The sequence below is a fragment of the Amia ocellicauda genome, chromosome 7 (assembly GCF_036373705.1).
Source record: "Amia ocellicauda isolate fAmiCal2 chromosome 7, fAmiCal2.hap1, whole genome shotgun sequence".
Classification (NCBI taxonomy): Eukaryota; Metazoa; Chordata; class Actinopteri; order Amiiformes; family Amiidae; genus Amia; species Amia ocellicauda.
The window spans coordinates 22014027-22031444 of NC_089856.1; the positions used below are offsets into that span (position 1 = coordinate 22014027).

The 17418-nt window shown below is 40.3% G+C and overlaps 1 protein-coding gene and 1 pseudogene across 1 annotated transcript in view; one reads left to right on the top strand and one right to left on the bottom strand.

Annotated features, from left to right (window-relative positions):
• Window positions 1–764: 764 nt before the first annotated feature.
• The window catches only part of rcn3 (reticulocalbin 3, EF-hand calcium binding domain), a 29504-nt gene continuing 12850 nt past the window's right edge, over window positions 765–17418 (bottom strand). Inside the window, exons 6-8 of the mRNA XM_066708844.1 lie at window positions 6172–6263; window positions 5970–6077; window positions 765–5111 (exon numbers count right to left, since the gene is read on the bottom strand). Coding sequence (XP_066564941.1) covers window positions 5004–5111; window positions 5970–6077; window positions 6172–6263 — 308 coding nt within the window. The 3' untranslated portion in view covers window positions 765–5003. The remainder of the gene's footprint in view (window positions 5112–5969; window positions 6078–6171; window positions 6264–17418) is intronic.
• Window positions 10063–11546, top strand: LOC136753239 (E3 SUMO-protein ligase KIAA1586-like; annotated as a pseudogene).

Sequence of the window (17418 nt, forward strand, 5' to 3'; positions counted from 1 at the left end):
GAAGATAAGTTAGAGACAATGCAAAAGTCCTTAATAATATAAAAATACTATTTTATATTAATTTGTTATTTATTATTGTTTCTTAGATTTTTTGGAGTTATTCATATTTGTTAAAGACTTCTCTCTAATTTTGCATTTCCCAAATTAGCTCATGCTCTTGTCTATAAAAGCCCTGCGCCACATCATTTGTTGGTAAGTACAAAATCGCTGGCTTCAGCCAGTGAAACCCACCCCAGAAAAAGGCAGCAATACATTTCTGTATAGCCTGCACTAACCTGTGCCACAGCATAGGGGCAACCAGGTTATTATCGACCAAATCCCACCCCCTGAAAGAGAGCTGAGGCAACAGCCACTGCCACTTCTGTAACTTGACCAGCACCTTTTCTAGTAGCCCCTCCCAGTTCCTCTGCAAGAACCCTAGAATCCCAAAAAACACTCCCATAGCGCTTTTCCACTGACATGGTGCTGGTGCCAGAGCAGGTGCTCGACCTGGGAACCAGCTGAACTTTTTCTGAACCAGCCTGCTTTTCCACCGGCCTGGGAACCGAACGCTAACATCACTGGATGTGGACGTTCCCAAGCACAGAGTAGAAGTGGAGAAACACTCGGCAATAATAATCAGCACCGAGGCAGACTGCGTCTTTGAAACCCTATTTAACCATCACAATTAAACTCATTCAGCTTCTACACACAGCAGATACATTGTAAAAAACAAAACAAAAAACACATGTAGACAAGCAGAAACGAAAATACAGCTATACAAATATGGTAAGATAGCCTTTAATTTTTATTTATTTATATTGATGCATTAAGGGATTTACACCGATTCACTATTTCAGACACTTTTACTGTATTGAATAAAATACAAGAGTTAACATGCATTCGTCACTGTGCATACAGTTAATTATGAATATACTTTGTATGAGTGGATACATTTTCATTCATTTTGTGGCGTATTTTTACTTTTATTCTTGTTTAATAACAATGACTATAGGCTAGCCTATTGATTATGAATGCACTGGTCTACAGACAATTCCTTGGACTTCATGGCTTGGTTTGTGCTCTGACATGCACTGTTAACTGTGGGACCTTATATATACAGGTGTGTGCCTTTCCAAATCATGTCCAATCAACTGAATTTACCACAGGTGGACTCCAATCAAGTTGTAGAAACATCTCAAGGATGATCAGTGGAAACAGGATGCACCTGAGCTCAATTTTGAGTGTCATGGCAAAGGCTGTGAATACTTATGTACATGTGCTTTTTTGTTTTTTATTTTTAATACATTTGCAAAGATTTCAAACAAACTTCTTTCACGTTGTCATTATGGGGTATTGTTTGTAGAATTTTCAGGAAAATAATTAATTTAATCCATTTTGGAATAAGGCTGTAACATAACAAAATGTGGAAAAAGTGAAGCGCTGTGAATACTTTCCGGATGCACTGTATATATATTAAAAAGACCAGCAACAGTGAGAACATCTCGAATTAAAAACAAATTATCAAAAATACAGCATCCAGGAACACAGTATGTTTGGTCTGTGTGAATCAGAGTTTCCATATGAGTGTTTAAGTGGTTTGTTAGAGCTCTAGAAAAGATCTTGTAATCCAAGCACAACAATGTTACCGGGCACCAATTCCTTATATTACAAAGGTCCCCTTTCTTTGGTAACAAAGTCACCACTGCTCTATGACAACTCAAAAAAACCTTTTAATCTAGATCTTTCCAATGTCCCATCACTGTCTCAGGGACTCAAATAAAAACCTCTCCTCTCTCCAACTCTCCCAAAAAGAAGTAAAATTATCTTTAAGCAATTTACAGTTGAAATGCCAATAGGAGTTCTGATGTGTGAGGAGAGGCAGGGGACAAAAACAATTGAAATATAGTGGTAGTCAGACAGACCGTTAGACTGTGCTGTGAGGCAAAGAAATGGTCTAGTCTAGCACCAGAAATCCCTGCACTAACATTAGAACCATGACTCAGAAACACCTCCCCCTTCTAATCTCTAACCCAGTGGCTCTGATTCTCTGAATCTGTATGCGTCTCCTGTAGAAAAACCACATGCTCATTTCTGTTCAATAAACTCAGAGAGAGAGAGAGAGAGAGAGAGACAGAGAGAGAGAGAGAGAGAGAGAGAGAGAGAGAGAGAGAGAGAGAGAGAAAGAGAACCAATACTCGAGATTTTACTCAAGGCACAAAACATAATATATATAAAATAAATAAATAAATAATAATAATAATAATAATAATAATAATAATAATAATAATAATAATAAAAAGTATTAAGCTACCCGTTCCTATAATTGAGAGCACATACACAAGTAGGTTTTATGTAATTGCGATATATCTAGTCCTTGAATAGTATGTGCAATGTACTACCTGCATAGTTTACAAATTTCAGTAATTCAGATGTTCAATACCAGGGAGGGCTGGCAGACTGCGTCAACTTGAGGACTTGGTTGCCAAGCTTCCAGGTTTTAGGTGGAGAAGTTTTGGTTTGGATTCCTTTGTGTTTCCACTTTAGTGCCTTTCAATCTTTCTGGATTTTTACTCATAGGGCTTTTAACTCCAAGGTTGTTCCACTTCAAATTGCTAGTTTTAACTTTTTGTTTTATAGGTTTTAGAGTAAAGATTCTAATCTTTCCCTCCAAACTTCTGATTTGTTAGGTTTGAGGTAATACATTTTCAATTCAAGCCAATGCAGACTGTCATTCCTTTCATTTTCTTTCTGTGGTGACTCTTGTGGCTGTTGCCCTGGAACACTTAAAGTTTTCAAATTTAATTTAGACTCATTGTGGCTCATCGAATCCCATGTTCCCACAAAAGACTGAAGAGAAAGGACATTTTAACAATTATGTTTTTTGTGTCCCTGGGTGTTTGAGTGATGGTGTTTTTAATGTGTTTGAATGAGCATGTCTGTTAAGTGTTTTTTGTATGTGTGCATTTGGGTGTGTTGTGTTTTGCGTGTCTGTCTAAGGGTTATTGTTGTGTGTATGTAGACGATCGGGTTGCTTTGTGTGCTGTGTGTTTGTGTACGTGCAAGTGTTGCATGGAAGTTTAAATGTGTGTGTGTAAGGGAGAGTGTGTGTATGTATTTGTGAGTGTGTTTGTGTGTGTTATATCATGTGAGTGTGTTTGCATAAGTCTGTGAGTGAGTTATGTTATTTGAAAATGTGAGTGTGTTTGCGTCTGTGTATTGGAGATCGCCACAGTATTGGGTATTAATACCATGGTTCAGTCAAACCTTTTTTTTGGTATTTTTTTCTTATTAATAAAAAAACCCCATAAAAAAACGTGTAAACAGTTTGCATAATAGGAATACAATATAAATATAATGGAAAATTGCAGAAGCTCCCTCTTTCATCCTCTAAAGCAGTGGCCTTGTAGAGACACATAGACCCAGTTTCAATTGGCGCTCCAGTGACAGTCACAACAATATTGTATGAGTGAGACTGACAATCACAGTTGTTGTGTTATTGACAGTCACAGCAAGATTGTGTGTGTGTGTGTCTGTACTGTATGTCTGTGCATGTACTGTATACTGTGTGTGTGTGTGTGTGTGTGTGTGTGTGTGTGTGTGTGTCTGTAATGTACTCTATTTGTCAGTGTCATAGCCGTTGGGGTGGGGGGCAGGGGTCTCAGTCAACTCTCTAGAACTCTGGGTCTGATTTAATGCTAATTTTGCTCATATACTTCGTAACTTGTTCACATGTGCTTTAAACTTGTATGAGACTAAATGTACTGGGTTCTACTAATTTAATACTGTGCTGAAATCATTAGACCTCAGAGGCAGTCCACATGTGAATTAAGGTTATGTTCTCTATTTTTCTCAAGTATTAATCCTATCTAAGGATTCGCCTGTTGCTTGACGTTAAAATGGGGAGAATAAAACACACGTTTCCCCAGTGTGTTTCATGGTGACACATCCAAAAAGTTCACAGTTGAAGGACATTTCTATACTACAGCAGGACTCAAACACATTATTAGTATGACATCATACAGCCATTGCACATCAATATTAATCCCCCAAAATGCCTGTTCTTTTCTGTTCAGATATGTTCTTAAGCTTTTTAAACTGCATTTTTTGCAATGGTGTGTTGTGAATTAAAAAACAATATGGAACTGCTAAGAAATAGTTTCAGAGCATTTTTGTATTCATATGAGACATGCATTGAACTGTTATTTAACAGCATAGGTAGAATATAAGTACATGGAACATGAATTGGGACAGTGGTGTAACTATACTGTCTTGGGTTAACCCTTTAAAGTAACCAGTTTTGTGATGTAAGGACCGAGTCATCCCATAAGGAATTACTATGCACTTACCCTGGAGTTGTGCATAGCTACCATGTAGGCATAGTGTAATAATACTGTGCTTTTGTGTACTTTGTGTATATATCATAATTTCACAGCATCGGCCGTTACACATTAGCTCAGTGGTCCCCTGGGGGGGTGCAAGACCCTTTTTGAGGTGGCACGGGTAAAGAGCTGAACATGTAAATCCGTTCATTGCCACACCGCTAAAATCACATTGGAAAAAACTATTTATTTTGCATTGATCTATCTCTGTGAAACGACTTTTTCTACACTTACATACATTAAAAACAAACTGTACTGTCGCGACTCCCAAGAGTTTAAATCGGTTCTCGGTTATTGGATTATTCCATATCCAGTCATGGCAGGGCTCTACAGTGCGAGCGTTTTACTCGCATTTGAGAGAGCCAGTACACTGAGTAAGACACTACACTGAGTCTGTTACTGAGGCACCCTGGGTAGCTCTTCAAAGCCAGGACTAGAGAGCTTAAATTGAACATATCATACCCCTTCCTCTCACCCCTGAGTTGCTAACCTCTCCCTCTCTCTCCTTTGCTCTACCTCCCCTTCCCTGTTGTATCTAACCCATTACCCTTCACACACCTTCTCCCCTTGCTCTCCCTCTCACATCCACCTTCCCAAACTCCATGGTTATGAAACCCCCCTCCCCCCTCCAGAGGTGACTGGTCAGAGCTCGTCGTGCTTCTTGGTGAGGTCCTCGCCATAATTGGTGGCCTGGCTGCCAACAAACATGTTCCAATTGGTCAGGATCTCCTCCTTGGTCAGCTTCTCATCCTGCCAGGCAATCAGGGCACAGAGCAGACAGCCAGTCAAGTTCAAGCTCCATCACCAGCAAGTTCCCACTACCCCCTTCCAATTACTAAAGCCTGGTGTACAAAGCTCAGTTATAACTAATTATGATTCATTGTATTCACTCATTGGTTAATTAATAAAATCAGTTTTATAGGAAAAAATGCTGCTCTGTTTGCAATGTGATTAAAGAGACTGAGAGCTTGTTAGGCTGTTAATTAGACTGTGAAACTGGTTAGCACTGTATCCATTAGGACGTTCATTAATTCATGTGGGTTAGGGCTTAAAGGCATTCAAGACAGAAAACAGGAGACACTTCTTCACACAGAGTTGTCACAATCTGGAACAAACTCCCCAGTGGTTGAAACTGACAATTTGGGAACATTCAAAAATAGACTGGATAGGATCCTTGGATCATTTAGTTATTAATGGACACCAAACGAGCATGATGGGTCAAATGGCCTCCTCTCATTTGTAAACTTTCTTATGTTCTTATGAATTCAAGATGTGGGCAATTATTGCACCAAAAATCATGGTCAAATCTGAGAAGGAAAAAGGCAGATGGAAGAGGACAGTTAAAAAGAAAGACACTGGGGAGAGGGGGAGTGAGAGGGAGAGACAGAGAGAGTATAGATTTGTGCTGACTATGGTGGGCTGGGGTTCATACAGGAGACCAGTGTAGTACACCATAGTGAAGTCAAATGGAGCCGAACCCCATAGGAAAGCACTGTGATACCATAAGGCCCATCGATAGTAACACCATGGTAAAAGTGCACACAGCCTATGGGGAAAGAGAGCAGTGTATCTATCCGTCTCTGTCTGGGTACAGATAGATTGTATTACCTTGTCTTTGTCAGTCTCGTAAATCAGGTGCTTGGCTTCAGTATCAGAGTGGTCGACCTCGCCAGGCAGGATCCACTGGGACACCTCCTTGGCATCCAGAGACCCATCCTGTACGAGAGAGAGTTAACTGTCAAACAAACACTGTCTCCAGTCAATCATGTACTGACTGACTGGTTGACACACTGACTGGGAGCTTTCTCACCTTATTCAAATCTCTGAACTCATTGAATTGCTGGCGCTCTGTCTTCACCCAGTCAGGCTCCCCCTCCCCTTCTTCAGCAGTAAACATGTCACCTATCAGGAGACAGGGAGGATGGATTAGATCAGATGTTTAGCGAGTCATAGATAGGGAGAGGGGTTAGAACATGTGAGAGACCAATCACAGGAGAGAGAAGAGAGATATTACTGATGGCTGATTGGAATAGTGTCACTGTGCTAATACAGTAGGGTGACAGTATACTGTGGTGTGTGTGTGTATGTGTGTGTGTATGAGAGTATGTGAGTATGTGAATTAATGTGTGTCTGTGAGGGTAAGTCCTGCCCTGAGCCTTCCATGTGTACTTGGTTAGGCTCTGTCTCACTGCTGGATGAAGCAGGTATTGAAAAAGGCTAGAACAGTAAACTAAGAGGGTATTCACAATGGGTTAGTTTCAAACTAACTCAGTTTGGTTTGTTTGCTTTGAAACAATGTATCAGTGCGCTAGCTGTTCACACTTGCCACAAATTTGCCGAGTTAATTTGGAAACAAACTCAGGATCGTTTTCTCAGAACTCAGTTCACTTGTGCTCATATTGCAATAATCAAGTGAACTCTGTTAGTTTTGTATTAACAAAACACAGGATATTTACATTTTCCTGCAATACATCTCAGTATTTCCTAAAGATGGGGCGATTGTGGCAGTCCTGTTTCCATGGCTAGTTATGCTTAAATATTTCTTAACCTGCAAAGACAAAACAATGCGGAGCACAGGAGAAGAGAGCAGGAAGTGATGGAAGAGCAATTTTATGGCTTATACTGTTGTAACGATTCCCAACCAAGAAAAGAAGGGATCGCCAGACTTAAAGTTAGGGAGGATAAGGACTGCAGAATATCTGGTTGTAAACCCAAAGTGTACTATACAAGATTTATGCATGTAAATAAGTATCTCGAAACCATTTCTCTATACCGACACAGCAAACAGTATATACGAATACAAAACAACAAAAGAGTACATGCTGAAGTTTATGAAAAAGTTTAGTGCCTTTTCACCTCAGCATTAAATCTGTATGTGTCCTGTGTTTGAGTCTCTGTACAGTAGGAAGAATCACACCTTTGAGGAATTGGTACAAAAAGGAAGTCCCAAAAAATAATGTTCTCAACCACTGGCTGGTCTTACCACTTCTTGGGCTAGGCCGAAGATCCAGGAATGATTTGGTAATCCACCAAAAATGGAACAAAAATAATTCCCAAATACTCCAAAAGTTATCCAAAATTGATGCAAAGTTCAAAAGGCAATCCAATACTCAAATCCTTTCAGAAAATAACAAAAATAACTAGGCAAACTAGCCAAAAACCAAAAAGTCTTCAACAAACAACAAGGCATGAACCACCTCACTTAGGTCAGCAGACTAATAAGGCAAAAATGACAGAGGTTATAAGTATGCTAGAATTTAGAGAAGCCAGAAACACACAACTCTCTCTCTTGACAAACACTAAGGGAACCTCTCTTTGAAAACTACCATAGCTGGCAATATATTGTTTTTTCTGGTTTCAGAAGATCCATCTAACCTGAAAAACTGGTTTTCAGTGAAGGCTGCAGGCAGCCTAAAAAATAGCAGGGTGAAAAGAGGAAGGCTTGGCCAAGCCAGCTTAGAACTGTCAACTTATTCTGATGGTGTTACATTGTATCCGCCTAAACAGCAGCAGAAGATTAGGTTTCATGAGGATGACTAGTAGAAGACAGCACTGGCGACAACTGATGATGTTCTATGTGATGACAACATAGTGCATCAAAACTTTAGGGAACAGGTACAATTTTTTTTTTTATTTGTGTGAAAAATAGTAAAATCCTTCCTGTACTCCAAATGAAGGTGCACTATCTTGTTTAGCTTTGTATCTACAGACCGGTGACAGATTAAAAGAAAAAACCTGAATAAATCAGTGGAGGAACATAACGAATGCAGTTGCCGCCAAACAGGTGTACTGCATGATACAATTAAGCAATTAACATCCTGATCCTTGATTTTGGATCAAGATGGCAAGAGGAAAGGATCTAAGTGACTTTGTAAGAGGGATCATTATTGGGGCAGAAATGTCAGGAGCTGGGGTGTGGTGTACACCAAGAGAACGTTACAGACCTGACTGCTTGACCCCTACAGTGAGGGGGTCCAGAGGCTCTGTTATGCTGTGGGGGGCATTTTCCTGACATGGTTTGGTTCCACTTTCCCCTAAGGTGAGAAAGCTCACTACAAATAATTACAAAGTTATTCTGAGTGATCACCTTTATCCTATGGTGAACCATTTCTATCCTGATGAGAGTGGTCTCTTCCAGGATGACAATGCCCCCATCCACAGGGCACGAGGGGTCACTGAATGGTTTGATGAGTCTGAAAACTGTGAATCATATGCTACGGCCTTCGCTGTCACCAGATCTCAACCCATTTGAACACCTATGAGAGATTCTGGACCGATGTGTAAGACAGCGCTCACCACCATCATCATCAAAACACCAAAGGAATGTCTTTTGGAAGAATGGTGTTCCATCCCTCTAGCAGAGTTCCAGAGACTCACAGAATCTATGCCAAGGTGCATTGAAGCTGTTCTGGTGGCTCGTGGTGTTCCAACACCATACTGAGGCAGTTTATGTTGTTTTTTCCTTTAATTTGTCACTCGTCTGAAGTTTACTGTAATGATAGTTTATTTACTGCAAGTAAGTAAATACATAACATAATAAATAACAGCATTGGAAATTACAGAAACATCTTTCCAGATTAATTGCATATTTTTGTATATGTTGATATGGATTTTCCCATCCTGTAAATTAAAATGTGATTATTTTTGACATATGTTTTTGCAATATCCAATACTGATTGCTTTACAGTTGTTCATGCTTTCATGTTTATGCAACAAATACTGAACGTACACTTGCATTTGTTTGGCAAAAATCTACTTTTAGTTACACTGTATCAAGGGTATAGTACGTATTAAAGAGGGAAAAAGAAAGAAACATAGCTCTTGGAGCTAAAACTAATGCAAAGAGGTTTTTTTAATACTACAACAGCAAGAGGTCAATAAAGGAGGAAGTGAAACAGCTAAAGGGCAAACATGGAAGTATCTTAGAAAATCAACAAGATGTGGCAAATGTTCTAAATGATAATTTCACAGAGGTTTTTACAAAAGAATAAATGGATAACATGCCACAGGTTAACAATCTGTCCAGGATAAATCAGCATAAATGAGGAGGAGATACTAAAGGGACTTGCAGAATTAAAAACAAACAAATCACCTGGGCCATATGGTATATTTCCTACAGTACAGGGAAATTATTTATAGGCTGCTAACCAGGGTTTGAGTTATGAGGGAGCCAGTGGGAGCTCAGCTCCCATAAGGAGGGGTATGAGCTCCCATGGAAGCAGTAAAATCATGCATCTGTGGGGGTCACTAATTCATTTACCAACAACCATTATTCTGAATCACAAATAATGTATTTTTCATTGCAATTAGTATTATTTACATTAACAAGATAAACAGGCAAAAATAAACATGTTTTTCAAATGAAATTTGCTGCACACGGCATGACTGTCATTATGACAGGATGGCTGCACTTCACCAGGCAGCCACTATGGTGCGCAGTACAATATTGACCTAACTATAATGCAGGTTGAGACCGCGCGACCATGAACTCAGTTGGAAGAAGCCACTACCTGCCAACATTATCTTATATTGAATAGAAAGTTGTAGTTTTAGAGTAGGTGAGTTACCATGCCGCCGAAAATAAGGCAGCTGCTGCCAACGGGGTCTACAAGCCTGGCTAGCTTCGGTTTCTTCACTAAGAAACAAAAAACAGCTTCACCTGCTAGCATGACAGCCAGCACAATCTCGGCTGCTATGGAGGATGCTAACTCTGCTGCCGGACCTGATGTTGCAGCCTGTGGGACCACCACAACACACTCGGCACACACATTCACCTGCTAGTGTTAAAGCAAGCACTAGCTTTGTTGCTGCAGAAGATGTTACCAGACCTGCTGAATGTGGGACCACCAAACACTTGGATCTTTCAGAAGAGGAGCAGGATGAGGAGGTACAGGTTGCTACAATGGAACGACCGCCACAGAACTGGGGGCACAATCAGTGGCGATCCTGGAAGGAAAGAAACCCCTGGCTGTTTGCAAAGGAGGATTGTGTTGGAGGCCTTGTGTGTAAGGAAGCCAAGACACTTTTACTCTCTGAGAAAAGGCTTGGAGTGCATTTGGCGGATGCCTGGATCAATGGGACTGTAAGTAGCCCTGTTCAAAAGCAGTTGCGCAAAAAGATTTACATACACCACGACAGCATTGCTCACAAACGAGCTGTTGAAATAGCAGAGATCAAACAAAAATACGTGCTTCCAAGGAAAGTTGCAGAACTCAGTTCCAGTATGTTTAAGGAGACAGCTAGTTCGTTCAGGGCAACCTATACTGTTGCCAAAGAAAGGATGCCTTATACAAAATTAAATCCCATTATGAAACTTAATGAGATGAATGGTGCAACAGTCGGCCCTGCTCACAGATCTGATCATTCATGTGCCCAGATTGTAGAGCACATTGCACAAATAAATTTATTTCCACTGTCAAATCACTTGATTCCCATATTAGCATAACACTAGATGAAAGCACAATTCATGGACGCTCATACATGATTATTTATGTCAGGTGCGATGTCACTGGGAATGGAGATGTGGACAATGTTTTTTTGACATTGTTGAACTGGACCAGGGCACAGTTTCAGAGTCGCTGTGTACTGGACTGAAAAACAGCCTTCAGGCAGCAGGAATGGACGAGGAGTTTCTTCGAAAAAACCTGATCAGCATAGCCACGGATGGAGCAGCCGTGCCAACCGGACTCATAGCTAGAGTGAAACAGGATTTCCCTCGACTTCAGGCAGTTCATTGTCTTGCGCATCACTTAGAATTAGCGGTAAATTACTCATTGAAGGTGGTGGCAGGATGTAATCATTTAGAGTTTTTTTCTCTCAAAACTCTATTCCCTTTACCACCAGTCCCCCAAAAATGCAAGGGAGTTAGAAGAAATGGCTGCAGAACTGAACCTACAGAGTTTGAAAATTGGACAAGTGTTTACAATAAGATGGGTGTCCAGCAGTTTCAACACTGTCAAAGCTGTGCTGAAGGATTTCCCAGTATTAGCACATCACTTTAAGTCTGCAAGTGAGGATGGCTCCCATTCCAGTGTAGAGACAGGCAAGTACACGGGTTTACATAAGCATCTGACATACACTGGATTCCTTGCTGATTTACCGACAATGAAAGATGTGTTACGTGAACTTCAAAGTCTCTCCCTAAAATTACAGAAACGTGACATGTCCCTGGTTAATGCAAGCTGATTACAAGGCCAGGACCAGGGCCAGGAAAAGACTGATATTGACGAGCAACACTGTTGTCCTGACTTCTACAGAGTGTGAGAGGGGCTTTTCTGCATGTAATGACACTGACTGCAAAACCAGGAACCTGTTGCGAGCCAAGAGCCTTAACGCATTCTTGTTTGTGGATCTAAATGGGCCTCCCATCGACCAATATGACCCTCTCCCTTTCGTACAATCTTAGATAAAAAAAGGACATCAGACTTCAGCATCATGGGTTCCAGGACCACGACCGCAGCCTTGCTTTGGTCTATTTTTTCTGCGTAATGGTAAGAGAACAGCCTTTACTGTTTACTAGCCTAAGAGTATTGTGTTATGTGGTGTATGAAAATTGTTGAACAACTGCTGGTTTACATGATGCACTGTATAATCCAAGGGCTCTTGCACTGTTTGTAGTCTACTACTGTATTAGACTATATTGACTGCTGCTTGTTTGTTTTGTATTATTGGCTTTATGATGCATCCTCCAATTAATAGAGCACTACATATGATAATCTGCTTGCTACTGTGTGCCGGTGGCGAGCAGTGTGTAAAATAATAACACTTTATATGATACCATAAAGGGGAGAATTGCGGTCTCTCCTTGAGCGATGTGTCTTTGCTGGCATATTAGGCTACTGAAACTTAAACTTTGTTGCAATTATCGCAGACATCTGGGGCAAATAGTCGGCTGCTGTGTGTGTGTGTGCGTGTGAGAGAGAGAAAATGTTGGACACGTAATGAGCAATGAAGTCTCTGTCTCTCTCTCTAGGCTTATTTATTTATTTATTTAGCCTATCTCCGTCGGTAACGTTAGTTATATTAGAGACCCCCACGAAGCTCAGGTTATAACTCGAACCCTGCCGCTAACTAAAATATTCCAAATGATACTTAGAACAGGGGATGTGCAAACTGACTGGAAGACGGCAAATGTCATACCAATCCAGAAGAAAGGGAACAAAGCATTCAGGGTAATGTAGGTAGATGGATTATGAACTGGTTGATGTACAGGAAACAGAGGGTGTCAATTAGAGGAGTTGCTTCTAACTGGGTAGTAGTGTGGAGTAGTGATTAGGGCTCCGTACCCTAGAACACAGGGCTGTGGGTTCAATCCGTGGTGGGGGCACTGCTGTCGTACCCTTAAGCAAATGTACTTTACCTAGATTGCTCCAGTAAATACTGTATAATGGGTAAATGTACAAAATAATGTGATATCTTGTAACAATTGTAAGTCACCCTGGATAAGGGTGCTAAGAAATCAAGTAATAACTGGAGTTAGGTTGTTAGTGGAGTTCTACAGGGATTAGTATTAGGGCCTTTCTAATCTTTATTAATGATAAAGATCAGGGATAGTTAGCAAACTTGTCAAATTTACAAAATAGGTGGCTGCACAGATACAATCTCGGCAGCACAGGTTATTCAAAGGTACTTAATATTCACAACTGATAATATTCAGTTGTAGGCCGACACCTGGCAGATGAAATTCAATGTGGACAAGTGCAAGGTATTACATGCAGGTAACAAAAATGTACACTATAACTGGAGGAATAGAACTAGATTAAGAAACGCATGAGAAAGATCTAGGAGCAATTAAAAAGGCAAACAGAATGTTAGGGTATATTGTCAAAAGTGTAGAATTTAGAACAAGGGAAGTAATGTTAAGACTGTACAATGCACTAGTTAGACCTCATCTGGAATACTGTGTACAGTTCTGGGCACCACACTTCAAGCAAGATATCGCTGCTCTAGAGGCAGTTCGGAGGAGAGCAACCAGACTTATTCCAGGTTTGAAGGGAATTTCCTACTCGGAGAGACTGAGGGAACTGAATGTTTTCACCCTGGAAAGAGGAGACTACGTGGGGACTTGATTCAAGTCTTCAAAATCATGAAAGGCATTGACCATATCAAACCAGAGGAGCTTTTCCAGACCAGCAGGGACACATGCACCCGGGGACACAAATGGAAATTGGACTTCAAGGCATTTAAAATGGAAAACAGGAGATACTTCTTCACACAGAGAACAAACTCCCCAGCGATGTGGTAGAAGCTGAAAATTTGGGAAAATGTAAAAATAGACTGGATAGGATCCTTGGATCACTTAGTTATTAATGGACACCAAATGAGCATGATGGGTCGAATGGCCTCCTCTCATTTGTATACTTTGTATACTAATGTTCTTATTAATATCTGGCCACAACTAAACTGTCAAGTTAACATTACATTGATTAGTGCATATAAGAAATGGCAGCATAACAACTAACAAATTTATTTGACGGTAATAAAATAACTACATACAGTAGTCCATCAAACAAATTTGTGTTCATCCATGAATGTCATCATTCTTCGCAGATCTGTGCCCGTATGCATAAAACATCTCAGAACTACTCCTCTGAATCACGCTAAAAGTTAGTTTAGGAGTAAAATTACTCCTCACTCAGAAGTTCACATTCATAACCATAATCATAAGATATAAAATGTTTCCACCTGTGGACAATTTCCTATGTACAACAGAAGGATAAATACTGTTAAATTAAAGCTGTTTTAAGTATATCTGAAGACCCTGTATTGGAAAGTTGAAGAAAGTGTTTGGTGATAATTATATAATGTTTTATATTAATACTAACATTAGAAATAGCTTGTATACAGACTGAGCAAATTAGATTTATCAGGCTAAGCAAAAGGTCAGCAAGGTTAATTTGTTAGAAATTCCTGTTAGTAATAAAAGATCACACAGTGCCAAAATAGCCCACAGCTGTTTGTTGAAAATCTCTTTGTGGACTTAATCGTTTTTCCAGATAGGCAGGAACTGTTTTTGTTAATGATTGATTGACAGTTGTTAAATGACGACCGTGAGATCAAATCTCCCCGGTGCACATCAAAGAAAGACATCTGGTTTTTGGATCTAACACTTCTCCACTGGAAGACAGATCGCAAACGGACTTAGACTTGTACCTTTTGATTGGATGAACGGCCACAACATTCTACGTCATCTTCCTATAAAGCTTCACTCATGTTTGTAAAAACTAAGTTCTCACTATAGGAATTCCCTGACGTGTTGCTTCCAAGTTAGCTTGTAAAGTTCTATTTGCTTTTCCAATTATTTCTGAGACGGGTTGTACACTATCTATGAAGGGTTTCACACTGATTTGCTATTTCAGACACTTTTTCTGTTTTGAATAAAATACAAATTACAATTAACATGCATTCGTCACCATGCATACAGTTTATTATGAATATGCTTTGTATGAGTGGATAATGTTTTAGTTTTATTTGTTTTTAAAAAATTGTCAGATATAGAATTGGTTTAATGTAAAACCCTTGATGAATATAGGCCAGCATTGATTATGAATTGACTAGGCTAGTGATTATATAGACAATTATTTATTATGAATATGGCTTGTTTTGGGGGTATTTGCCATGGGGAAATCAATAAACGATCTCGGGTGTTGTTAATGTCATTATGGTTTGATGGAAAATTCTGCTTATTGGAGTCTGTGATGTTCCCAAATCATCACTGCTACATTGTTGCATTTTCCCTGATGCCACAACCTTTCTCTGCTGACAGTGCCGCATTTCTGATAGTAGCAGAAGAAACTGCATTTCTCACTAGTTCAGTAACCAAGAATATTCAATTTCTGTCCAATCTAGATCGTCACGGTAACTCTTCATCATACCACTGTAACACCTTTCCTTTCAGGGAACATGTGCTCAGTCGTCTTCTTATTGCTGCCATCTCCCAACTCCTAACTTGTTTGGGGACCTCGTGAGGTCTCCTAAATATTGTTCGAGTTAAGAGTACTTTTAATACAAAAGAATCTTTATGAATTACTTTTACTCATAATAGTAGAACCAAATTGACATCACTCTCAGATATTTCAGGCACTTAGGACCAATTTATCACTCTCAGATGCTTTATGCATACGGGCACTGACCAGCAAAGCAATTCATTATCAGAAACTATGATGAAAGTCAGTATAGTGAATGCATATAATATTTAAACGTACTGTATGCAACAATAGGCTATAATACTTGGATATTATGGTGATTGTTTTGGTTATATAGAAATATATGTGTGACGTCCCCTAAATATCCGTCTAGGAGTATTTTACCGATACTGCCATACTTTTAAAAATATAGTGCTACTTTACTGCAGCACACAGCCCAGCCGCCTTCAAGTCCCTCACGGCGTAGTGTGTTACCAATTGTTTTCTTGGTGACTATGGTCCCAGCTGCCAAGATCTACAAGATCTAGACAAGATCTACAATCTTGTCCCTGACATCCTTGGTGGAGAGTTTGGAATCTGATTGATTGATTGCTTCTGTGGACAGGTGTCTTTTATACAGGTAACGAGCTGAGATTAGGAGCACTAGAGTGCTCACTAGAGTGCTCCTAATCTCAGCTCGTTACCTGTATAAAAGACACCTGGGAGCGAGAAATTTTGCTGATTGATAGGGGATCAAATACTTATTTTCCTCATTAACATGCAAATCAATTTATAACTTTTTTGAAATACGTTTTTCTGGATTTTTTTGTTGTTATTCTGTCTCTCACTGTTAAAATACACCTACCATTAAAATTATAGACTGATCATTTCTTTGTCAGTGGGCAAACGTACAAAATCAGCAGGGGATCAAATACTTTTTTCCCCTCACTATATATACAACGATCAGCCATAACATAATTAACATTGACAGGTGAAGTGAATAACACTGATAATCTCGTTATCATGGCACCTGTCAGTGGGTGGGATACAGTGCATCCGGAAAGTATTCACAGTGCTTCAATTTTTCCACATTTTGTTATGTTACAGCTTTATTCCAAAATGGATTAAATTCATTATTTTCCTCAAAATTCTACAAACAATACCCCATAATGATAACGTGAAAGAAGTTTGTTTGAAATCTTTGCAAATTTATTAAAAATAAAAAACAAAAAAAAGCACATGTACATAAGTATTCACAGCCTTTGCTCAATGCTTTCTTGAAGCACATCTGGCACCAATTACAGCCTCAAGTCTTTTTGAGTATGATGCTACAAGCTTGGCACACCTATTTTTGGGCAGTTTCTCCCATTCTTCTTTGCAGGACCTCTCAAGCTCCATCAGGTTTGATGGGGAGCATCGGTGCACAGCCATTTTCAGATCTCTCCAGACATGTTCAATCGGGTTCAAGTCTGGGCTCTGGCTGGGCCACTCAAGGACATTCACAGAGTTGTGCTGTAGCCACTCCCTTGTTATCTTGGCTGTGTGCTTAGGGTCGTTGTCCTGTTGAAAGATGAACCTTTGCCCCAGTCTGAGGTCCCGAGCGCTCTAGAGCAGGTTTTCATCAAGGATGTCTCTGTACATTGCTGCATTCATCTTTCCCTCGATCCCGACTAGTCTCCCAGTTCCTGCCGCTGAAAAACATCCCCACAGCATGATGCTGCCACCACCATGCTTCACTGTAGGGATGGTATTGGCCAGGTGATGAGCGGTGCCTGGTTTCCTCCAGACATGACGCTTGCCATTCAGGCCAAAGAGTTCAATCTTTGTTCCATCAGACCACAGAATTTTGTTTCTCATGGTCCGAGAGTCCTTCAGGTGCCTTTTGGCAAACTCCAGGCGGGCTGTCATGTGCCTTTTTCTGAGGAGTGGCTTCCGTCTGGCCACTCTACCATACAGGCCTGATTGGTGGAGTGCTGCAGAGATGGTTGTTTTTCTGGACGGTTCTCCTCTCGACACGCTGGAGCTCTGTCAGAGTGACCATTGGGTTCTTGATCACCTCCCTGACTAAGGCCCTTCTCCCCCGATCGCTGTTTGGCTGGGCGGCCAGCTCTAGGAAGAGTCCTGGTGGTTCCAAACTTCTTCCATTGACGGAT